This window comes from Rhopilema esculentum, chromosome 20 (genome assembly GCF_057945365.1).
Source record: "Rhopilema esculentum isolate cy_ngs chromosome 20, ASM5794536v1, whole genome shotgun sequence".
NCBI classification, from domain to species: domain Eukaryota; kingdom Metazoa; phylum Cnidaria; class Scyphozoa; order Rhizostomeae; family Rhizostomatidae; genus Rhopilema; species Rhopilema esculentum.
In genome coordinates, this window is record NC_142834.1 from 6,955,219 (window position 1) to 6,980,305 (window position 25,087).

The 25,087-nt window shown below is 38.0% G+C and overlaps 3 protein-coding genes across 3 annotated transcripts in view; all 3 read right to left on the minus strand.

Moving 5' to 3' along the window:
* Window positions 1-13: 13 nt before the first annotated feature.
* Window positions 14-25,087, minus strand: part of LOC135687371 (importin-11) — a 53,213-nt gene continuing 28,139 nt past the window's right edge. Inside the window, exons 35-38 of the mRNA XM_065203913.2 lie at window positions 24,470-24,568; window positions 24,197-24,269; window positions 23,730-23,897; window positions 14-2,354 (exon numbers count right to left, since the gene is read on the minus strand). Coding sequence (XP_065059985.2) covers window positions 23,739-23,897; window positions 24,197-24,269; window positions 24,470-24,568 — 331 coding nt within the window. The 3' untranslated portion in view covers window positions 14-2,354; window positions 23,730-23,738. The remainder of the gene's footprint in view (window positions 2,355-23,729; window positions 23,898-24,196; window positions 24,270-24,469; window positions 24,569-25,087) is intronic.
* LOC148957844 (5-hydroxytryptamine receptor 1D-like) lies at window positions 2,366-7,198 on the minus strand. The gene has a single exon (XM_089114634.1). It carries the CDS (start codon window positions 4,779-4,781, stop codon window positions 3,846-3,848), a length of 936 nt encoding a protein of 311 aa, XP_088970760.1. The 5' UTR covers window positions 4,782-7,198; the 3' UTR covers window positions 2,366-3,845.
* LOC135687374 (metalloproteinase inhibitor 1) lies at window positions 7,785-20,112 on the minus strand. Its single transcript, XM_065203917.2, has 2 exons — window positions 13,811-20,112; window positions 7,785-8,678 (listed from the first exon to the last, which is right to left on the minus strand). Exons 1-2 carry the CDS (start codon window positions 13,923-13,925, stop codon window positions 8,128-8,130), a joined length of 666 nt encoding a protein of 221 aa, XP_065059989.2. The 5' UTR covers window positions 13,926-20,112; the 3' UTR covers window positions 7,785-8,127.

The window sequence follows — 25,087 nt, forward strand, 5'->3', positions numbered from 1 at the left end:
AGTGGCTTGACACTTTCCCATAAATGACTCGTCAATGCTCAATAAATTTATTCTGATTATAAATACAGATTAAAAATAGGTTTCTCTACAAACGAGCAACAAAAAGGTTTATTCATTACTAAAATCAAGTAAAAATGTTATATTTGAAGAACGCCTCAGAATCTGCAGCATAGGCCTAGTCCCTCAATGTTGTAAATGTCTCACTTCCCCCGTCGCCAAGCTGCTCAGCCCAAGTAAGAGAGACGGCATTTTAATGGAGTTTTAGGGCAAATAACTTAGTTTCATCACCATAATCAACAAAAATGGCAGACTTCCTTTCTGAAGTTTCCCCGACCTTTTTACCGTTCGCTTCAGGGTTTTCCAAATTTGAAGGACGTTTCCCGTAGACTGAAATTGAGCAATCGAAGATATCAATATCGCAAACAATTTATTCTTCTCTTATTTGCAAGAGCAAATATGATATAGCGATACTTATAGAGGAATTGTGGAAAGGAACTATTTTTTCCATACTTGTTTCACCGAACAAGCCGATTAGACGACGGGCGGCTAGCAGCAAGGGGGCAATTCCGTCGAAATGTTCAAAATTAATGAATTTCCACTTAAATGCATTTAAATCGAATCTAGGACGCTTATTTACCCGTTAACAAACTTTTCCTGCCTTTAAAAAACCAATTAAACACCGTTTTTCAAGGAAAAGTTTTGGCCGCCGCCGCAGTTACCGGTTTGAGCTTGATCGGTCGCTGCGATGCAAATTTGAGAAAATTTGAAAAGTGCACTTTTCGGAAAAATTGAGTTTATTCAGTAACGCGAGCTTCAAACAAAACAAGCAATAGCTCAAAAAATCGAGCGAAAAATCAGCGATTTTTTGAAAGTGTCGCAGAATTTTTATTGGCTGTTTTCGATTTTTAAACTGGAAAAAACCGTTTTTTGCGTGTTTTAATCACTAAATCCTCAATAACTCGGCAAAAACAGGTCCTAAAAATACGGGAAACGGGTCAAAAAATCGAGCATCAAACGGCCCATCTCATGAATGTACTCAAAAACTTGTAACTGTGATACTTTTTGAGTAAATCGTGAAAAACCCAAGTCTTTAGAAACCCGGGGAATCACAAGCCTATTGTTTTTTCTGAACGCCTTTATGTAAACCTGAATCCCCCTTGCTCTCAGCCTGGAAAAAGTCGAATAACTTTGCAAAAAGTGGTCCTATTCGGGAAAACGAAATACCACAAGGATGGGCGCAATCTTCGGCATCCAATGGTCGAAACTAAAATTTGATACTGTATATGGTTTCGCCAATAATGCAACTTCTAGCTGAAACACTGGCCATTCAATTAGAATGAAAAGGCCTTCTTTGTAAAAGGCACTATTTCACACATAGAACAAAACAAAATTCAATAGATGATTTGAAAGGCTGCAAGTAGTTTCTATACTAAGGTTTGCAAAGGGGAGGTCGGCCAGGGGTTTTAGTTATCAATAGAATGAGTTAGGGAGTAATAAACTTGGCGAAATTAGCATTTATAAATTAGAGATATCCAAAAGCTCTGTTTCATAGCAAAGAGTGAGAAAAGGACTAGGGGAAATTACCTGCAGTATTAAACAGAGAGTAGCGGTATTTGCCCTTCTGCTGTTAAACTTGACTATGTGAAGCATACAACTCAGTCAAAATCCTTTACATTACGTCCATTTTTATCTGAGTGACCAGATAAGCAGATCAGTATGCAAAAACGAAATGTGAATCTAAGAGTGATATCCATATTATTCAATGTTTCATTTAAAAATTAAAAGTCTGAAATTAAAAAGCGGGTCCGGGTACCCTCAACGGCTGCATTGTTTGGGGGTAGAGGAATTCTCTTTGTAAAGTGAACTAAACTTACTTGTCTTTCTCTAAGCTCAAAGGATTAAACAACATAAGTTTTTCTTGGGAAACTACTGGGCCTACAAGCTACGACAATATTCCAAGTTTGATAAATCTTATGTCTTAACAACCACATGATAAGATCTGATAGCATTTTGCAAAAAGAATTGCGTTAAAACTTAGAAATGTATAGAAATAATGTAGGGATGCCTGTTTTTGGGTCTAAAGAAACATCTCCCCCCCCCACTCAACAGCCTCCCTAGAAAAGTACTGGCTTGCCAGAAGTTCGAGAACAATCAATAACAATGTTGAATGAAAATTGATTTTACTGATAATCCTAGTATATTAGACTCTATTAGGGAAATTTTTCGACAGCAAAATTGTCAACATTTCCTGATATTGTCCATTTAAGCAAAGTTCTGCGATTCATGATCATTTCGGTGTCCATCGACTTCCATTCTGTAGCAATAAATTTGTAGCTCTTCGTGTTTGGCCAGGTCTGTAGGAAAAATGTTGCTTTAGTTTCCGAGAAAAAAAATTAAAATTGCAGAATATTGGCCGATTGAAAGTTGATAAATTGAATAAACAGAAAAAATATATTGTTGCTTGATATTTCATTCAATTTTTGATTTGATCAGGGTTAGGTGTCAGCCTCACAGAATCGCTCTTGCTTTACTATAAATAGCAAACAAAAGGGGATGAAGAACTCCAGGAAAAAAGGTCAAGACGTATTATGTATTGTTCTTTATTGCTAATGTTTTTGACACGTCGTTAGCACTACTTTTTCAAATGACCTCCATTCTGCTAGAGAAAATGCTGAAAGATTTTACAAAATAAAATGAACCTTCGTTAAACATAGAAATGACTGAAGCATGCAATGACTAATGCACGTACACAATACATACATTAGTATTGTTATGCTTGACCATTTTGAAATTTAGAGTTTCTGGAAGGCACTTCAATAAAAAGGAGATCACTAACATAAACCGTCTCTCTAATGCTAAAAACGTGATAGTGATTATCGTTAAATACATGTAAGTTTTCATCAGTTCGACTTTTATGTTCTATATAACGTCTGTCATCAACACTTGAGGTGCAGGACAATAAAGGCACTCTGCCAAGTATGGTAATGAAAACAAAGAGGAAAATCAATTCTAAGAGAAACTTTAATGCTGTACATTTAACCAATAATGAAATGGAAGTTTGTTCTATTTAGAATCTCAAAGCTAATGACTTGTATATATTGAACGTTAAAATGCAGTGTCCACTCAACCTGCAAAGTTATTAAGGCAATAATGATAAAAGTTATCGCAGATCTTCACCGTAAATTATTCAACAACTCCTTGCATATAGGCCCACTGAGAGGAAAGTAATAGATGTGAAAAAGTGCTCTCACGTCGTTTAAAACCGAATTTGAAACGCTTGTGTAGTACAAAAATGTCCATATACTAGTCTAGGTTTTGTCTATTTCTTACTTAACAAACTACAGTCTTCGCCTAACTGGAATCTGAACTGAAGGAGTTCTCTGTGAGACAGTCTGTGGTGCTTTAGCTGCTCAAGAAATCCTAATTGGAGGAGACTCGGCGAACTCCGATTTGAGTTCTTCGAGCCTTTTTGTAGCATCGAGAATAGCCAATAGAAATACATCTCAAGTCAGAACGTAATGAGCTGTGCATCCACAGCGAGTCTCGATGCGGAGAGGAGGCAATGAAGAACCCGTGGTGTCTGGGCTGTCCAAGGCTTCCCTCAACAGGCCTTTTTTTAAGTGTTATTAACGTAAGTTCCAATGTCTTTATCTATACACAAATTCTAGAAAATAATGTCAAAGCAATCACGCAAAAGTTTGAATTCAACTCTTTATATACAGTTATTATTGACATACTAACATTCACTGACAAACATGCCCAAAACTAAAGTCGTTCATTCAACTGCCTTAAATGATGATGTTCTGGGATATATCGCATACACAACACACGTATTCTTGTCTCATTCAGAGAACTTGCACTCTACGATTAAGCAGTTTCAATATCGCTCTCCTTATAGGGGTAAGACGAATGCAGTAGACAATCGGGTTGATTATGCTGTTAAATTGCAAAAAGAACATGGCCAGTATAAACCAGAAGAATGCTTCAGGAGAGAATCTGCATAATTGCAAACTAGAAATCGTTGGAAACCACGTCACAGATACAACCAGCGTAGGGAAGTAGCACGTGATAAATGCAGAAAGCAGTAGAATGATGGTGTATGTCTTCTTTCTGTCCTCTTTGTCTCTTCTTCTTGCTTGCTTTTCTTCCATGCTATATGTGCGAACAGTAACAACAGCGCGATTCTTTTCACGAATGGCAAGATATATTCTCTTGTAACAAGCAATCATGATGCTTAGAGTGATCACAGTAAATATTGCATAATACCAAATATAAAACAACGAGCCTCCAAATGGGGGTAGCACTTTATACACCCATGTTCCAGCGACTAGTAGCAAAAACCTCTTGCAGGTGCAAAATCGCTCATATTTGAATGGATAACAGACAGCAAAATAAACATCTAGGGTTATATAGAAAACCAATATGTAGGACATTCCAGCGAAAATGATCATTGATAGAAAAAAGGCAAGTCCTAGACTGAAGCTCGGGTTGATAGAAGATACAACTGTAAATATTATGCAAAGATACAGAGGCTGCGAAATGACACCAACCAATAAATCGCTGAGACAAAGTGCACCTAGAAAAACAGTTGGGGGATTGTGCAACGACCGTGTCTTGATAAAAAGTGCCAGCAGCCCACCATTGACGATAACTGTGAGCAAAGCAGGGATAAGATTGACTGCTGCTGTCACATATAGACCAACTAACAACATTTTTTTGTCTGGATGTTGCAACTGACGTACAAGCAAGCAGCCATCTAACGTAGTATTGTTGAGATCCATGGTCGAAAACTGCACAACTACTTCGGAACAAGCAAATTGAGATCAAATTATATCAGCTTAGACCCAGAGTTCTTGGCGGAAACAGATTGATAGAACCAAAAACTTCCTTGATATATAGAATCACCTTATGTGTTCTGCTTTGTAATGTTCAATGGCACTTGCCAGAAAAATGTGCTTAGGCTCTGCCTCAACAACATATGCAGCAGTTAGATGTGTTTAGTATCTGGGTACCAACCAACCACATTTATAGTCGAGTGTTGCAGAAAAGCACATTATGAAGAAAATCTGCTTAATGTCTCAATTAAAAGCAGCACGGTGGAAGGTAGTGTGAACAACATAAGTGAAGGATGTGAATAGTACAACATTGATTACAGCGATAAATATTATAAATCGATTGCTGAAAGATGCAGCTGCCACTGCCTTAAAAATTCCTGTTCTAGATGAATCGATAATAAGCAAATCTGATTGAAGGTACTGTTGAGATGTGGGAATATAGGGGCTTTCCAATCATACGTGATCAATCAAACAGTCATTATATGCTAGAAGGATGTGTTAATTTTACCGGATTATGTTAGTTTCAATATAAGCTGTGAACGACCGTCAAAAATAATTCTTATTTGTTTACAGAGGGTTTCTCATGAGAAACACCGGTTGTGTTTCACAGGCAATAGCTGTCTGTGAATGTCGAGCAGCCGTCTTAAAGAAATGATCTTCAAAGATTAATATTTCTCAAGCTTATTAAAGCGACTGGCTTTGTTCTGACAAACCGATAAAGATGTTATTCATCCAGTTCGGTGGACCACTCGCTCCTTTTCACAATTTCATTAAATAAGTATCCTTGAAAAAATTTCCTTCTTTCATGGCCTTGATACATCCTACTAAACTGGTCCGTCTTCGTGGCTACAAAATTATTAAACGAAATTGCAGAAAGAAGAATTTCGTCAGTTGGATCAAGTGGGCAACCTACCGATCGCCGGCCATGTCCGGCCAGTCAGCAATTTTTAGTGGTCCTTAGGCCTTCAGAATTGAATATTCAAAGAAAGAAAAGATTTATGAAAGTGGCAGCTTGCTGTTAAATAATTTTGATCAACGTGAAATTTTTTGTACCTCTAGTATTGAAGTTTATTACCAAACGAAAGGATCAAGACCTGCACAAGTATTGCATTTGAAAACAATTACTTTTGCAGATCAGTTATAAATTTCCACAAATTCGAACAAAGGGCATGTTAAAGATTGCTTCTTCTGTGACTCTGACTCTATTTTGGCAAGCTGTTTAGGAAGACGCACTGGAAGGAGAATAGCTAAAGGGCTAGAACAGGATACGATTTGTTTATTATATTGATATAGAGGGAGAAGTAAGAAAGAAATATTCTGTGTTCACTGGTGAAGGAAAACGTCGCTTTGCTCGTGATCAAAATATTGCTGGGTGCAGGAAGTTGGAAACGAGAGACGAGAGAATATAAGTCGTAAGTGTTTAAATGCATAAATTTATGCGCGGTATGACACGTGGGTGACCGTGAAATGGTTGCTAGGTGTAAATGACATGACAAAAGAGTGTGTAAGGTGGCGATTGAAATTTCACCTAGATCAGTTACAAGAATGTTATACCTGTTATGAGTTGGCTATTCATTATTGCTGCTGCAAAAAGCATCTGACTTAACTGCAATCGACAGAAAGAGCAATGCAGCAGGCACAATAATGCAAAGGAGGAGAACATCGCTAATAATCGACAATTGCAAATGCAGATGTACCAATTCACAGTTAGGCTCAATATCTTTGCCCATTAAAGCTCCTTCTACCCTTATAATACATGATAGCTATTTCTCTACGATTTTGTGTGATTGATTATTTTCACGGCAAATCAGTCTTTTTAGGGTTTAGTTTTATTTAATATAATATATAGGGTTTAGTTATAATGAAACTGAAGGATTGTTTGATAAAGAAAAAAAAATTGTTTCTTTACCTTAACTTGCTTAGTTCTTTGCTTTCTAAGTAATCACAAACTTTTTTCGTTGGCATTTGGTTCCGCAATTCTTGCTGATAAAGACCAAATTCATTAGTTTACATAAATAATATGAATATAATTCTACTTGTTAACTTCATTTCATTGAAAGGAATTAAGCAAGGCCATGTTAACGGAACGAACGAATCGCCACTTCTAAAGGCAGGTTTCCACTTTATTCGCTCTGGTCGCGCGACTGAGCGAATGCAAAATGGGGCATGCGCAAATTGAGCTTCCTTCGCTGCGAATGCGCGACCATTCGCTGAGTGACTGTTCGCGTTCGCCGATTCGCTGACTTGTTGATTCGATTTCGCCAAGTCGCGCGACCAGAGCGAATAAAGTGGAAACCGGCCTTAACCAGGAACCGCAGTCGCAGGGGGGCTTAACCCCTTCCGCAATGAACTAAAAACCATACAGGAAATCTACATGTATACCCCCCAAAAAGAAACTTGTTAGCTCCCTCAATCCGTAATATGCTTCGCGTTCCTTGCATCAAAAGCATTTGATGGATGCATAAAAATTCAAAGCCATATGCTAGAAAACAAGACACAAATATTCAGCGCAATTCTATCTTTTAACTGTACAGTAGTCCATTGACCTTCACTACAATAAACTGCATTTTTACAGGCATCAGAATATTAACCTAGGTTCATGCCTTGAACAGGAGAATCTGATAAGCATCAAATTATACAGCTTGAGATGCAGATAAAGATGCGAAGGTATAGGAAACAGCAAATAAAGCAGGGATATCACGCGAAATGATAAATATACATCTATACATAGTATAAGGTGACTCGCGTCAAAACGAAAACAAGGGGGTTTGCAAAGTTGAATGTAGGCCTCTCTAGCTTCGACAGAGTTACCTGGAGTAGTAACGGGGGCTCATGCAAAACATCTCTTGCGTTTCTTAAATTATATGCATTAGCTTAAAATATTATGCTTTGCAAACATTAGTAATAATTTGAATAATCTTTGGAGATACTTTTTGATGGAATTGTGAAGAAGGTTCACAGAAGAGTGATAAAAAATCATATTCTGAACTCTGAAACAGTACGGCAAACTCAGTTAGATTAGCAAAGGCTACAGTTCTTCACGGTTAATGCCCGTTTTAAAACCCTCAGTATCTGAAACTCCAGTTCAGCTTTCTGAAACAGCGATAGTTCACTTATGAGTTAGAAACCCATTCTCTTAATCTCTGATACTCTTTTGGGGTTCTCTCGTTGACACCCAAGCCATTCACATTGTGCAAGTAAGAGTCGCCAGCAACAGCCTAGTGAAGCCTCGTCACTCTTTTGGCATGCCATAAATTTTGGTTGCCTCAACTGTGATTTGAGCTGCTCTCTTCTAGGTAACCTTTCTGGTTGGAATAAAGTTAAAGTGACTGTCTGTAACGCAGTTATTTATGAGTTTTTGAGAGCGTTTTGCCCATTTACATCTATTGTTCTTAAAGATACAAACGCCGAACTTTGAGTAGCACATCTTTCTTTTCAAAGACACCGCTTCGCATGAATGCGAGACTGGCTGTTTAAACTTCGATCTACGCAACATACATTGTTGTCCTTCACAGCCCTGCACGGTGCAGTTGCAAGACAATTTGCCTTGTCGAATTGATTTGCGAACAATGTGCTGTAAAGACTGCCACTTTCTCACCAATCCACAGCTGGTGAGGAACACTCGCCTACCTTTCACGCGACCACCAAGAAGATAGACCTCGCCACGCTTCACTTTGGCATGGCACAAATCTGCTGATCGTGGTGTAAACACAACTGACGAAACCCCTTTGACGAAAACTGGTTTTTCTTGTCTGAATATACGGAGTGGCATTATTCCAAAGTTGTATAGGAGTGGCTGGTACTCAAGTATTCTCTTCAATGTTGTAACTCTTGCAACTATGGCTAAAGTAAAAAAGGAAAAGAATTATTGAAAGAAGTTTACCAAAAAAAGCAGAGAAAGATCATCATACTACACCTTATGATAGTCCATAAAATCTAATTGGACATATGTTAGGCCATAGCCTCACAATTTTTAACAACTGTGTGCAACTACAGAGACACATTTATGCGCCTGATTTCCTCCAGTATTTAGGAGCAAATAAAGATTTTTTAAGACTATATAGCAATCTTAGCTTTTAGCTACATCGTACCTTCCTCTGTACTTAATAGGCTGAGTATAAATGCGTTTATTGTGTTGATATCGAGCGATAGTGGATATAGAGCAAGCCATAAAAAGCAATTAAAGGATGGAGTTGATAAAATTTGGATACTTTTTAGGACATATGAATTGGCGATCTAATTAAAAAAACAAATTTTACATGCAAGCAATTGAATTATTACCAGAAATCGTCAAATTAATGACAAAAAAAGAATGTCACTAGGCAGACAAATATTCTCAAAAGGCCGAACGGTAACAAGTTGATTTGCTTTAGTAATTATGTGACTTGATATGTTTAATGCTATTTGTGGATTGCCAAAATGTTATTAGGGTCCTTTAAAGTCCAGATTGCATTGGTTATCTCTTTAGAAACTGAGTTAAGGCCACCAGTGAAGTACAATAAAAACTTTTATGTGCTAAAGTAAACTCCATGTTATCTAATCGCAGAAATCTCGCGTGTTCCGCGCGCATAATTCGGGTTTAAGGTCAAAAAACCGTCAGTGTTAATATCATAGTCTGGTGTAGTCTTTCGAGAAAAATACAAGTAAGTATCACGAAAATCACAAAACTCGTAAGTCCACAGATTAATTCTGTGCTAAGCACCAACAATTGCGAAATTGCAATTGAAATTCCCTTTGTGGAAGGCCAAAAATGAAAAGGCGGGGGTACCAAACAATTTATTATCTATTTATTTACTGATTCAATCATTTATCAATTTAGCAAAAACTTAAACTGGAATAAAAAACTTTCAAAGCAGTGATAAATGAGAAAGAGCCAGGCACAAGTGACCTGCAATGTGCAAACAAGAAAATCAGGATTATAAATAATAATGACATTTTTATCAAAGAATGGTATATGGTCACTAATCGATCAAACTTCCGATCTGAAAAACTCTTGACATCATTGACAGCATATGAGGAAGCAGCCGGGAATTTTGTTGGGTAAGGTCTATAATCTTGAAAAAGCTTTGATGATGTTGAGAATAAATTTGTGGGTGACACAGAAACTGTTTGACAAGATACGTTAATGTGTTTGATACTGCGCTAGGTTTATCAAATTCTTAGATTCTGGCCCTCAGCTATTTGCGGAATCTGGCATCATCTTCCAATACCGCTGCCATTTTTGCTTTAATTGCTCCTTCAGTTAGGACAAATACGCGCATGCTTTTCAGAGAACAAGGGCATTCGATGCAGTGAGCTATATTTAGTGAGCTAAAGTGAGCTATAAAAAGCCAACAGACAAAGCTTAAATTTCAATTCATTATCAAAAAAACGCTATATTGAACAGGTAAATGTACTGCTAGAGAGATTATCGTAAGGTTGTTACCAAAAGAAAGTACGAATGCAGTATCAGTCTTACTTCTTTTAGAGAGATAGCGTCCTGTTACCTGCATCAATGTTTGTATAGCCTCTATTCCGTTTAGGAATGATATTGTTAACATCCATCTTAGCATAGATCACAGGGTTTTATGGGAAATATTTTGAGATCTTGTCGTTATTTCCCCTCTATTTTAAACGCATGCAAAGAGACACCCAAGCCTAGGATGGATGCTTCGAGAAGAACAACTGACTTCATAAGACGCTAAATATGTCTGAAAAATTTGATTAAAAAGACCTTTTACCTAGCAAAAGATTACATACCAAGATTTACTCCTTTTAGGATTATTATTCAATAAACAGAAAAGGGCTTTTTAAAAGGGGGAGGTAGGCTCCTGGGAAAACAGCTGAATTTATAAAATGGTAGTTCCTGGAAAATCTGCTAAATTTACGCACAGTGTTATAATTGCCAAGCAAAAGGCCGAAGTTCCAACAAACGAATCGAGCTGGCTTTGAGAAACCTTTCGTCAATTACAAAGTCCACTGAAAGGTATATACTGTTGCACCTTTTGGCAAACAAACACAAACTTCCCTCTTTGAGAAACAAAATGTAACCAGTTTTTTCTCTGCCAAAGATTGTGAAAAACATTGTTTCTGAGACAAAAACTCCGGTAGAAAGACGAAGCAAGAGGCAGATTGCTAGAGGGTAAAGCAAGATTGAAGTGAATCGAACAGCCAATTGTTCAATTGCCGCCAATTGGCAGCTATTTGGATACTGCTTCGCCAGGCACTTCCAAGGACGCCTTCAAAGGCAAGGTCCACCTGGCTTCACATGTTGGAAAGCGGCAATTGAATAAATCCTTTAATGTCACTAGTAGGATTATCGAATGGTGCATGTGGAATGTGCCAGTAGGAAAAGCTTTGTCAAAACTAGGTTTCAAATAGACATCAAAGAAAAACCAATAATAAGTTTGAGGATTGTTGCTGCTGCGGCCGGTTATCTGATGCAGACACAAATGTCACATGAAAATGCAACGATAGACAATCCTACTACGGGTTAGTGCACAGCAATTTGCTGTGATATCGCGGTTGCAGCTATTAATAGGTCAGTGTCTCGATAACTTTTAATTTCGCGTTGAACTGCTGAATCCCACGTGCAAGTAAGAGCAAAGTTTGGGTCAAATTATCCACAAATGACACAGCTCAGGCTAAAGGCTTAGACCAATTGGAGTGTTTAGTTGTTTTCAGGAAGGGTCAGAGACACAAGGGATTGCTCACTAAGAAAAGTAGTGCCCAAGAATACAAGATTTTCAGGGATTTGAAGGGCACTATGGCTGGTTCAACATGGTGATAGTCATGAAACAGTGAATTTGGTTTAAAGATGTAGCATCATACTGCCATAATCAATATTAGTATGGGAGGACATAGGACGTTTGACTGAAAAACATATACATAATCACTAAATAATAATTAAGTGATAGAATGATTAGGAAAGAATTATCAAAGTGATTGAATGATCACAGATTGATTAAACCCAGTGACCTCTTGAAGAGTAACGGAGTAACCATGCAATTGAGGAACGTTTTGATGAGAGCGACAAAGCCAGCAAAAAGTTTCCAGTCTCAATTGCCTTGTGGTTCTGTCTTTGAAAGGTGATTCTGTGTGTTTGGAATACCTGTTATATCAGACGAACACTGTAACGAGCACAGTCTCACTGACAAAGTTCCGTAACAATCTGAATTAGAACTAAATGTAAAGAATATTGATCCAGGGGCGGAGCCTGATTTCGAGACTTGGGCATGCGTATACAGCAATCATAAATGATAAAACATGGCTGCTGTCAGATTATCTCCATTAAGACTGAATTTCCGCTGATGCTTAAAGAGTTGTAAGAGGTCTTTAGACGTGGAAATTAGGGACGGAGTCTTTGCTTTATTCATGAAAAACGCCTTACTAGTCTTGACTAGGAACAAAAATATTATACCATAATTGATGAACCTTAATCTTAAGATCTAGAAGTCAAGTAAAAGGAAAGTAAGGCTTGGCAAGTGACCAATACCACAATATGGATCTTTCTATTGCTTCATTTTTAATAATTTAAGGACGAGATCATTTCAAATACACAATGTCATTATTGATACGTTGGGAATTTTTCAACTGGTTCAGCTTACTTTTCTACTTATATAAATCTAAATTTAACATTCTTTGCCTTTTTCCAATTTAAGCACTGAACTCCTAGTTTTCAATTTTAGCGCTGAAATAAAATGTTAAGACTCCTTTACCCAAGAACGCCCGATCCGTTAAGACTGAATAGAAGCTTTACAGAAACCCTAGAAAACCCACATAATGCTCTAATTTCTCTGGCATAAGGTCTGTGGTGGATGAATGACAGACGAATAAGAGTTGCGGGGAGAAGGCATTAACTCGTCGATCATTTTCGCAAATAGACTCACAGGACACTTTGTTGCGCAAATTGAGAAGCCTCCAGAAAGCATATTTTTAGGAAAGTTAATTGATAAAAAAACAATAAAGCCAAATATAAACTAATGACTGTAGTAACTAAAAACTGATATCTCATATGAGAGAACAAGAAAAAGTTTGTAGCATAATATCAAAAATTAAAAGTCTTCAAGACGGGTTGGAAGATCAACAAAAAATTAAAGAAACAGTTCTGTATTTTCAATATTCTATATCTATAACTAACACTACTAATCCCGAAAACCACCATACTAAATACTTAAATTCAGGAAATTTTCTCATCAGAAAAAATTGCTCTTATTTTTTGTGAAAGACTAGACATTTTACGTAGCGTAGTATACAAGAACCAAGAGCTGCATCAATCATATGTCGATTGCATCTAAACTCTAGAAAACTTCTAATAAGCTATAGAGCCAAGTCCCTTCAATAATACAATGGATGCAGCACGAAAGCCATATGTATAAGTAAATCCATCTTGATATAATGAGCCCACGAACGAGTTATTTGAGCTAAGCATCTTGAAATATCCTAGGTATTAAATACTACTTTACCAAGAGGTGCAAAAATTTTAATGCGATAATGGATTTGACTCCAATAAATCATACTCGTGCTCCTTAGCGCGATGTTTCCAAAGAGTTCTAGGCTTTAAGATTATCTAAAAATATTCACGACTCTTTGAAATGGGGGCATTCAATGTTTCTTGTATAAGAATGAGATTTCAGACACAAGTACAGAGTTTGGTTGAAGGTAATATAAAATACAAAATAAGATTGGCCCCATCTACAAATAAAAGTAATTTTCTGCTTCACTCAATTGGGCCAAAAACAAAATTGTCTTTTCTAAGACATTTTTAAAGTTCTTGTTGATTTAACTAAAAGTGATACCGAACAGACAATCTTCTTGTAAAATCCTCCTTTATAATTTCGGAGCCATAAAATTGCTTAAACTGTACGATAAAACTGTACGATAAAACTGTACGACCTTGATTTTAGCCCGCATTGATATGTTGGTTTGACGGAAAAATGCATTGTTAAGTTGGTTTACAAAGAACAAAAACAAGTTGAAAATGCTATTTCACTCACCAAAGTCTGCATCACAAAATGCTTCATGTAGTGGTTTCTGCACGCAGCGACAAGCTTGACAGTCAACGGTCCAAAGAAGCAATACAGTGCACAGTGCTGTAAGAGCAAACTCCATTTCTAATGATGCCTTGTATGATATGAGGTCCACGAATGAAAGTCACCGGATGACGTCCCCTTCAAAAGGTCTCTGTGAATGCACGACACAAACTGATTGCTTGCTCTTGCAACGAAAAAGTAATATGCGTAGTGAAATTCCAACTTGCGTTACTTTAAAAGACAGACGCAGTCGATAGTCCAATCCGATTATGACGTATTAACCAGGGATCAGCTTAATAATAACGCCCTCATTGTGAGCTATTTACAACACGGCTATCGACCGAACCGACTTAACGCGCGTCACCAATGCTGATCTTCGAAAGCCTCTGGCTTTGCTATCCCCCGACACACACATCTCGTCTCTGTAGGTTTTCAATTCAATAGCGTCATAACAGAGATTGGAGCACTGGAACAAGGTCCTGGCGCCAATGATTTATTTGATGAAATAATAGGACAACAGGTTGGACGATAAACCGTGTTTCACCGTCTCTCTAATTCCTCCATGAAGGTTTTGTGCCGTGATTTGGAGACGCCTATTGGCACTTAGCTCCTATCTAGGTTTGTCGATTTTCAATCAAAGGTCTTAGCCATTTAAGACCTTTAGAGACAATACCCAAAACCCTCTCTGTTTGTTTGAATTAGTATAAAGAGTTGCAGCTTAGGTAAAAGGTATGAGCGATGGGATTTTGATAGTCGAGCTCACTGCTATTGCTGCTAGACAGCCGCTGACAAATTCAAGAGATAAACACTAAAGTATTAACTATGATTAGTGAACCATTAGCTCTTAAATTCACGTTAGTTTTCTTAAGTGGCATGGTTTTTGTATTACCAAGTAAGCAATGGCAAATAGGCTAAGTAGATCTGGGAATGGATGGCTCCATCTCTCTCTCCAATTTAGACGTGCTTCCATATCCCAGTCTTTAGAGGATAAGAAGATTTCGCTCAGTAATGGCCAATCTATAATTTGATTCACTAGACTTTTTCAATGACAAAACTCGCTTAAAACATCTACAATCCATGATAAAAATAAACAACATTGTTGTTTGGTAACACTTGCTGATGAAAACCTGAAAGTTTTACGTAAACTTAAAAAATGAGGAAATAAAACTAAAACTTTCCAGCAATAAGAGTTTGATGTCTTGAATGTCTCAAGAAGGCAGTAGTGACGGAAAAATAGATAGAAGCAACTGACAAAGTTGTTATCAAGCTTACAGGCGTTGCATTTTCGCTGGCTGATCAGCTTGATACTTGAGTAATACGATGTCAATAAAGGAATTTATACTAGGGTTGTTAGCTTTTTTACTTGCAATCGGCCTCGATTATGATCCTAGCCTCGAAACTGTCATCATGACTTGGCACTGGTGCAGAGTACAGAGAGCTCATTGACAGAAATGGAACCACTGCAAAAACTACAAGGACATCTTGGCAAGGTTAGGACCAAAGGAAGAGACATTTAAAGCGCCAGTAATTTGATAAATATGAAGAAGTCTGATAGCAATCAAGTGTTTAAATGAAAAATATAAGCATGAAAGCAAAATGTTATCATCGTCAGACAAAGTATTCCTTTTGGTCTACGTTAATGAATGGACACATAAAAAGAAAACAACATCTACAATTATGATATGAATCAACAAAAGAGGACTATGATGGCAATTAAGAGTTCAGATGACAAAGAGAGCATGAAAAAAGCACAGTTTATCTTAAGAAATGTTCCTTTAGTCTCGCTTTATCTTATCTTCGTCTGCAAAGGAGGCAAGCCCACGAGCTTTGATAGGAATCAACAAAGGAGAGCTCTGATGACAGTAAAAAAGTTCATAAAACAAAATAGACGATGGAAGCAAAGTTTATCTATAGACGTGTTCCTCTCAGCCTCTTTTTATCTTAATGTCGTCTGCGAAGGAGGGAAGCCGTTAATGCGGAAGTTTGGTTAAAACATCAGAGGCTAGCTTGGAGGGCGAGCTGTGTCTGTATCGAGAATTGGAAAGGCTGCTTATGATTACAAACGCTTACGGTCAAACAGGCGTCAGAGGAAGACTCCTAATCAAGGAGTCAGAGAGTATGATCAACGAGTAACTATAGAAATAAGCATGATAAGAAAGGACGCCAAAAGGAGCCTTTGGTTTTAAGGCATTCTTAAGGCTGAATTAGCCCGTAGACCATTGTAATTAAGGGGCTAGAATAATTCATAGAACTTTGGGAAGTTTCGGCGTAGCGTACAAACATGAAAAGAAATACAAACGTCAAAAAGAGCTTCTATCAAATAAGGATTAGATGACGAATCAGAAGAATGAATATGTAGATATAAAGGAGACCTTCACCGATTACCTCGACTCAAAGGTATTGATTATGTTAAGCATAAAGGCGCCGCATTTCGTAGCGAAAAATCTAAAATTCATTAATTTTCACGTCGATTGCGCGTGAGATCGAATGCTTGGCTTCGTAGGTGTTGCAGAATTGATGCTATCCGGTGAATTAGGAAGAGAGAGCAAACTTTAACGAGAAGCAACCACCTCCTGATGTCTTGAAAAATGGCTCCTTTGGCATTCACAGGAAGTCGCTCATTTTGCTCTCTCAAGATTGACTACTTGCTTCTTAAAGGACATTGACAGATACAGAAGTTGCTTCAGTCTTCTGTCAATCAACAGTTGGCCAATCAATAGACGAGTGAGCGGTATCACGCTTCTGATTGGCCAATTTTGATTGATAGATGGCTCAAGCCACTTTAGTTTATGTCGATTCCCTTTTAGAGGGCAGAAAGGAACGGAGTTTAAAGCCTACTAAATTGGGGCCAAAAAAATTTGGTGCAAAGCATTCTCAAAATTACTGTAGTAAATAATAAATAGTTCAAGATCAGTGTAACATAATCAAGAGATCAATAGCACATTATCAGTAGAATATGATCAGAATACATGATCAGTAGCATATGATCAGTAGCATGTGATCAGTGTCATGTTATCAGTGAGACATGATTTGTGGGCCTTAATCAGTAGCATATGATCAGTAGCATATGATCAGTAGCATGTGATCAGTAGCATTTGATCAATGGGACATGATTTGAAGGCCTTATTCAGTAGCATATGATCAGTAGCACATGATTAGTAGCATATGACCAGTCGGACATGATTACTAGGCAGTTATTAATGGGACATGATCAGTAGCACATGATCAGTAGGACATGATTAATGGGACATGATCAGTAGCATGTGATCAGGGACATGATCAGTAGGACATGCTTCGTGAGATAAAATCGGTACAACAAGATCATTAAATCATGATTTCAACGTCGGTCACACAAGCATTCAAGCAAACATTAAAGATCCTAATATTCATTTGTCATGGCGAATGTGTGAGTTTTATATACTCCCCTTTACATAATTAATTATTAAGGTTATGAACGGCCAATTTCAAGCCTTCGTAACTAACGGTTGCGGAAAAGTTTAAATTAGTACAATTACAGTTTTTATTATAAGATTACCAAACAGCTTTCAACACATTTTACAATACGATACTTTTCCGTTGTGAAATTGATGAACTCTGATTAGTTAATATGTTATGGAGAATTTGAATCTCCTAGCCAATCAAGATTGGGAAAAGAATATGCTGGAAGAAACAGTCTTTGGTAGGTAGGAGAACAGCTTGTTGGCTGATTAACAAATACGAATGCACAGCAGACATAGACTTAAGCTGGTTCAAGTAAGAAAGCTGCGTGACTTCAGCTGGTTCAAGTAAGGGAGCTGCGTGACTTGGCTGCCCTGTTCCGCGGTGGTTCTTAGCTTAATTACGGCCTTAAAAGAAATACAGTCTGGGAAAGGCCGCAATTTGACTTAACTGTAAATTGAACGTTTGAGGATACACCAATTAAAAGTTATCTGATCGACACTGGTCTTGTGGTGAAGCAGAGGAACAAATCAACCTCCGCTATAACAAGCCTCAATCTACTGAAACAAATATTGAACTTATGAAAATCCAGTTTCCTTCTTAGTTAAGAATGATTCTCGTTCATTTGACTTATTAGATAAGTTTCGGAGGCTGGAACACGATCTTGTCTTTCTAAAATCACTAGAATTTGGCTGTCTGCTTGCGGTTTGGGTCAAAGAAATCTTTTGGGCACGAGTAAATTTTTTAAATGTGCAGGATAAAACGATCTTAATGGGGCTTTCTTATTGATAAAATCGTTCATTCGACACGTCCAGTATTACACGGTTTAATTTCTTTAAAAAGAAGCATCCTCGTGGCAGTTGATTTATGAAAATAGAACCCAGTGGCGGATCCAGGGGGTGCAAAAGGTGCTTGAGCACCGGTCAGATTTTCAAAGTACTCTTTCTTGCCCCTGTTTCTGTGCGTGTTTCCGATAAAGACAGCTAAAGATTTCTACTAATTCGATGGTTCCTTTTATGGTGTATAAAAGATACATTTCAACCAGTGTAACAAATTACGTAGAGCATTTGCTGAATTTTCACGAAAAAACATTCCTTTATTTTGTACAATACTTTTCTTGCTTATATAACCCATCTTGTTTACTTAACATCACCAAAGAAAAAAGGGGCGTGGCAAACTTGTTGGGCATGGTCTCTGAAACTGAGCAACGGCCAGAAAATTTCCTGGATCCGCCCCTGCAACCGATTCAAGCGACGGTCAAGATAAATATGTAGAGGATGAATCGCATTTTGGGGAGGGGAACAAATCGATGCAGAGTTTGTGCATCCATTTTACCAACAACATCACAAATAATGAGGAAATTGGAACAACCTCGAGTGAAAGAATAGTGCAAGATGTCCCCTTGATGGGGCGGAATGGAATTTGGTTGAAATAGCACCTTAAAAAATTGACCCCATTCCTGATCAATTGAATTTATTCGGAAGCAGATAAGCGTATCAAAAATTAGGATATATTAATTTCGGGCCTATCTAGGGGAACGGCTTGCAAACCATATAAGGATATTTTGGCACGAGCAAACAAAGGCCTAATTATATTTAGCGCCTAGGGTCCGAAATCTAAATAGTTCGTTGGTCCAGAGGACGCATTATGAGGAAATGTTTCAGAAGACTGGGGAAGGGAGACTCACCCCCTCTTGCCTTATTTTTAATGCTGCGAAAGGGGACGCAGACATGATAAAGCAAAGAATATAAATCTTGGCAGACAGAAGATATGAAAAGAATGTCAGCACCTGTTCTATGATACTTGATACTAATCTTATACTTAAATAATTATGGGGAAGAAATATCTTATATGCAGGTTCGTTTAGGCAAACTGCAAACAAACATGAACTTGAAAGAGAGTTTGTAATTTCGAAAAGTCTCGTCGCTTTCTGAAATAAGCGCCGACTTTGTTTCACTTGAAGCTACCCCAAATAAGCGTCTGTGACTACAAAAAAACTTGTTACAGATTGACTCCATATTTATTACGGTAGCAAACAAAGTGAAAATAGAGGCCTTTTTAAATCGATGTGCTTAATGACCTGGATAAATGGCCTTTGCGGTATTACGATAGACTTTCATGGCAGCCAAGCACGGATTATGCGAACAGACAGCAACCAGAAAAGATCCTGTCTAGGATCAAACGAAATCCTTCTTCTTAAAATGGCAATTACACAAATTTGGGATCAATCTTATTGTTTGGATTAATCTTTCTGCAGTATTCTATGGATTAATATTTTGATGATATCATTGTTCTGGGTTGCTTCCACACGACCTATCTGATTTCACAAAGTTTTCTCGGGTTTCGATTGGGTCCAAACAGGGGAAATCTAGCTATTCAATATTTTCAACCTATATTTAGTATCTCTACATAAATTTACCCCGTAATTGTTTCTTGCCATAATAATAGCTTAAAAGTAGCTCGATGCTGAGAGAAGTGAGACAGCTATACATGAAGTTTTTGTCATGTGCAAGTGAAGGCAAGATATACATTCTGTACATCCACTGGCGTTTATTTCCCAAACAAAGATGGTGTTACAGTTTATTTTATACCATACAACACGCATCAGAAAGGAAACATCAATGTGATGTCATGAATTCAATAAAAACATAATTTTGACACAGTTCTTTCCTATGAGTTCAAGTATCAAAGCAGAGAACTTTGTTTATTTTCTTATGACAAAGTAGACTGTTGCTTCTGTAAGTAAAAAGCTAATGTTGTACTCAATACTGTATAAATTAAGAAACAAAAATAAACTGCATCTTTCATTTGACCCAGTCGATAAGATTGAGCTCCGTCTGAGAAAGAGAAAAGAACAGAGGATATTTTTAATGTGGAACCCTATTTACCCCTATCTAACCCTATTTACAATGTGGAATAAGCTAACAAGAAGAAAAAGATGCCATGCAAAAATTGGGATGTTGGGTGTAGAATTCAAGATTCAAGCGTCGAGCAAAGAAAGACATTCACAGGGCTCAAAGGCTTCCTGGTAGAAAGGAGCCGGTTACTGTAACTGTAGCACGGATGGCGCGCTTTGATTAGCATAACCGAATGAAAGCGCAAACGTAACGTGTCCACTGCGCAAACCGTTGTTTATATTCAGTCTTTTAGAAACGACGGTTGTATTTATAGTAAACAAGATCGCAACAACCTTTCTTATGGTTGAAATGGAGGGAAAAAGTAATAAACAAGCGTTGCTGTGAGATATGAAAGTAATGTATTTAGTATGTCTCCAGTCTGTGTCTGGGTTGGCCATAGCCTTCTAATTAACAGACTAGCAAATCTGATAAACGAGACAAGTTGTGCGGATTTGCCAAAGAAATACACATTGTTCAGGAGACTGGGCATTGTGGTGCAAAACTCAATGTCTTCATTCAATTATGCAGCCATTATATTCCAATTGGACAAATGAAATCAAATCAAACCAATTGGTTTATTGTCTATAATTTCATATCGTAGGAATTTCAATCCGTGTTGATCTTCTGCGAAACCTGTGGAGGTTTCGTGCGACAATCGTCTATGCTTTCCGCTGCAGCAGAAATTTGTCGCTCGACAATCATTCCCGCCAAATTTCAAAGGATTCAGATAGCTGCAATTAATCGAAGATTGCTTTTAAAATTGCTTTCAAGAAATTTGTGGCAGATGCTTGCGCTTCTTGTGCCACTTTACTATTTTGGGCCATCCCCCGAATAAAACTGGCTAGATATAACCCCAAAACTGTGTGCTGGGAAGTGGATTGTATCTTGCTTTGCATGCCTGTTGTCGCGTGAACGATTAAAAAGATGAACGTATCTCAACTTTTCTGCGACAAAGCCGGCCAACCTGTGACAACAGCCGCATTAACAACACACGCTCAAAATACGACTTTTTCGACAGAATCTTGTCGCGCGATAGCTTACGCTCAGTGGAAAGTAGGCTTAAAGTAGGCTTAACGATCTTCTGTCGTGGTTGTTAGAAGCTGGAGCTAGGGACTCGCAGGGAAGGCTAACTTGAAATTAAGAAAAAATTTCTATGGTAGAAATGCGGGAGATATATGAGGAAACGCACTTTTGGCATTCCCACCTAAATTTGCATGGTAGCATTGTCCTTAGAAACGCCTTTTCAAAGCCTTTCCGCCTCTATGTTTAGAAGATTTGGAATAGAAAAGGCTTTGAAGAGAACCTCCAAACACAGGCAAATGGGCCTTTGAGTCTCTGTCATTCGTCAGAATTTGCAATTATATCTAAACATGCAGGTGCAATTATAAATCTTTTTAGCCAAGCTTTTTCTCTGATCTCTTACAAAAAGAAAACCAAAGTAGGGCGGCACCAACAAATTTGGTTAGACGTTGCCACGAAGCTGAACGACGCGACTTGTTGAAAAGCATTAGCCCAGCCAATGGTAGTACATTTGCCGCGCGGTATTTATACAACAGGCCACTTATGTGACACAGACATTTCCTAGCAACACTTGAATGACATCTTCTGTGGCGTCAATGTTCGTCGGTCGGGGTTAAGTAGACCAGACCAGAATGGCAATGTATGTTTGACGGCCCACTTACAAAATCACCCATATCCATTTAGCCATTATGATCTAAATGGACTTGTTCATGGACTACCATTTAGGTAGACATTGCAAATCTAGTGAGCTAAACCAATTAGGGGCAGATTTAAAACCCGGTCTTTTTACTTTCCTTTCCTGTTTCCATTACGCTAAGCTACGGCTAATGAGATCAGGATCACTATAACCAAACCAATTAAGAAATATTCCAAACCGAAAAGGTCTTCATATTTGACGCATCAGTCTTACGTAAACATACCATTTATGTTAAATTAATAAGAGCATTTGCATGCAGATGCATGCTGTTCTTTATTTGTCCTGCTTGATCGTCAATAGGTCAGCTGTAACTGGAATGTGGCTGGTCTCTGTTTTTCGACAGGACAACCAAGCCTCATACCCACCCACTCTAATGTTAGCAACAATGAAAGAGGTTGAATCGTCCCTTGAACTCTAACAGAAAGGTCCTCGAGAACCCCTTTAAAGGGGCGTGGGCAACCAGTAGCCTTTGCGGGCGTAAGCTGGGAAGGCGGCCATTTTCGTGGTCCATGAAAATGGTGGAAAGCTGCTAGCACAAGCTGCGCGCAAAATGAAACCAAATAGAGGCCGTCCAGAGCGATCTGAAGCGCTACATTAATACCAGAAATTTCCCATCGAATTCTCCTCGCCATTTTAGTCTTGCATAGAAGAACACAGTTAGAAAAACAAAACAAATGCGAGCGCGCAAAGGCTGCTGGTTGCACAGGCCCCTTTAAGTTTGTGATATCTATATGGATGTAAGCACATACTCTATAGTTCAAAAGAGACCGGCATTTCAAATTTCAGATAACCTATATTTTGTCTCAAGCTTGTTGCTGTGTGGGTGTGAGTTATGAAGGACTGGAACGAGAGTTATTGTTGTTGTTATTCAAGAAGGAAGAGTTGAAGCAGAGAGATGGACAGGTTAGGTAGCAGAAGCCTCCATCAAGTTAAGTACCGGAATACCGAAGAAAGAGATAAATTTAATTAAGGTCTGTATCTGTGTTCGTTCCTGCATGCTTAGTTGCAGTGCCGACCATAGGTCCGGTTCTAGATATTAAAGATGGTAGGTTGGTACGCACCCATGGTACCAGAGCTTTAAGAAACATGAGATACGGTACTGTAGACCGAAGCAGTGGCGTACAGTGGATGGAATAAGCCTTTTTTTGAAAATATTCGAACTATGTTTCTGAGAATCATTCATGGAAACACTGGCGAGTAGTTGGCACAACGCTCTGTGCCAATGATAACGTTCGTCGATTCAAGATACCATTAAGGAAATAAAAAGATGCCCCACACTATTCACTTCAATTACAAATTATTTCAAATCTGGGGTGGTGCTCTTCCAGCCCATGTTGCAGCTACACTCATAAAAAACTACTTGAGAGACACAGTGCGACCACAAATTCGTGCGTTGCTACACTCAACTGGATGTCACAGTTAACTGAAGTGCGATTGTTAACATCGTGAAGAGCAGCAACAAAAAGGCTGTTTTAAGTCGAAGTGAAATTTAACGAAAACTTGCCTTCAAAGAAAACTTGTCTCCATAGAAAACTTGCCTTCAACGAAAACTTGCCTTCAACGAAAACTTGCCTTCAAAGAAAACTTGCCTTCAACGAAAACTTGCCTTCAACGAAAACTTGCCTTCAACGAAAACTTGCCTTCAACGAGCAACGAAAACTTGCCTTCAACGAAAACTTGCCTTCAACGAAAACTTGCCTTCAACGAAAACTTGCCTTCAACGAAAACTTGCCTACAACGAAAACTTGCCTTCCTTCAACGAAAACTTGCCTTTCCATAAGACGTATCAACAAATATACAATGTCGCCTAAGAAAAGAAAAATAAACAGACCTTGTTCCATTATCCGAGTAATGAAATGAGCCGTTTTGAAACCATTGAATCCAGAGTATCCATATGAAATTGAAATTGCTCGTCGCCAAGTGTATTTCTAGTTTCCGCGATTTTCAATTTAACAAAATCCAATAGTGATACGGAAGATATAATATCCTTAGCCATCATCTGAAATTAAATAAAAATAATCAGTTTGAATAGCCATAATGTAAGTATTGGGAGCATGGCTTTGTTGTAGTTGCTGTTGTTGTTTTCTGCCGGCATTGTTCATGGTATTGCTCTTCTTATAGCTGTTGCGGTTCAATAATCAATAATGACTATGACGGGCATTGAAAACATTAATAAACTAAAAATTTCATATAACTAAAGAATTGTAGCATGCAAAAGAAATTGTCAATGTTTATAATCTAACTGAGCTAGAATGCCAGACAAATTCTCCTTAAAAACAGAAGAGATACAAGACGCACCTGTTTCTTTCTTTGATCGCCACAATTTTGTTCCTTCTCAAAGTTCTGATCATTACAGGAATCTGAAGGGTTCCTAGAGATGCAAGTACAGAGCTGGTCTTAATTATTATTATCAAGAAGCTTTGAATTGCTTTAAATTACTTTAGAAGCATAACATCTTGCTTTCAAATACAGCGAAAACCTTCACATAGTGGATTCCTGCTAGGCCAAGGACGGTGTCGTTGTCAGTGGTTGGTCATCAAAGGCTGAACTTTGCTCGTCTAAATTACTTACATTAAGGCTGAACTTTGTTCGTCTGAATTTTCAGCGGAGACGCCATGCAAAACATTTACGACCGCGTCCAAAATCAGTGCAAATCGCTCGTTGACAAACCTGTAAGGAAAGCCAAAAGGTATTCATCGGAGTTGACACATTGGTACCATGACCCGGGACAATGATAGCACTTGACTTAATTTCTATTAAATGTTGTATTCAATAATTGTTGGCCTATATGAATTTTGGTGGCTTGATGTCAGTTACCGTAGCTCTGTCAGAATATTATAGATATAAACCTTAAAACTGACGTTTTTCTAGTTGCAAATAAGGATAGCATTCATCCATTTCAAAAATGTTTCAAAGGCCTTCCCATAATGGTATGCAAACAGCAAGTCTAGAACTACATTCTCAATATATCAGTGGGTTCCAGCAATATCAGCAAGGGTTGAATGTCTTTTTTGCCAGAAGATAATTGTCTAAAACAACATTCAAACAGCAGGAAGTTTAATAGGGATTCAACAAATTATATATATACAGATACACGATATGTAGATAAAATATATCAATACAAAAGAGCAGAAACTGTATCAAAGTTTGTAATAAATCAGCAGTATTTCCTTAGAAGTGCTTAAAGGA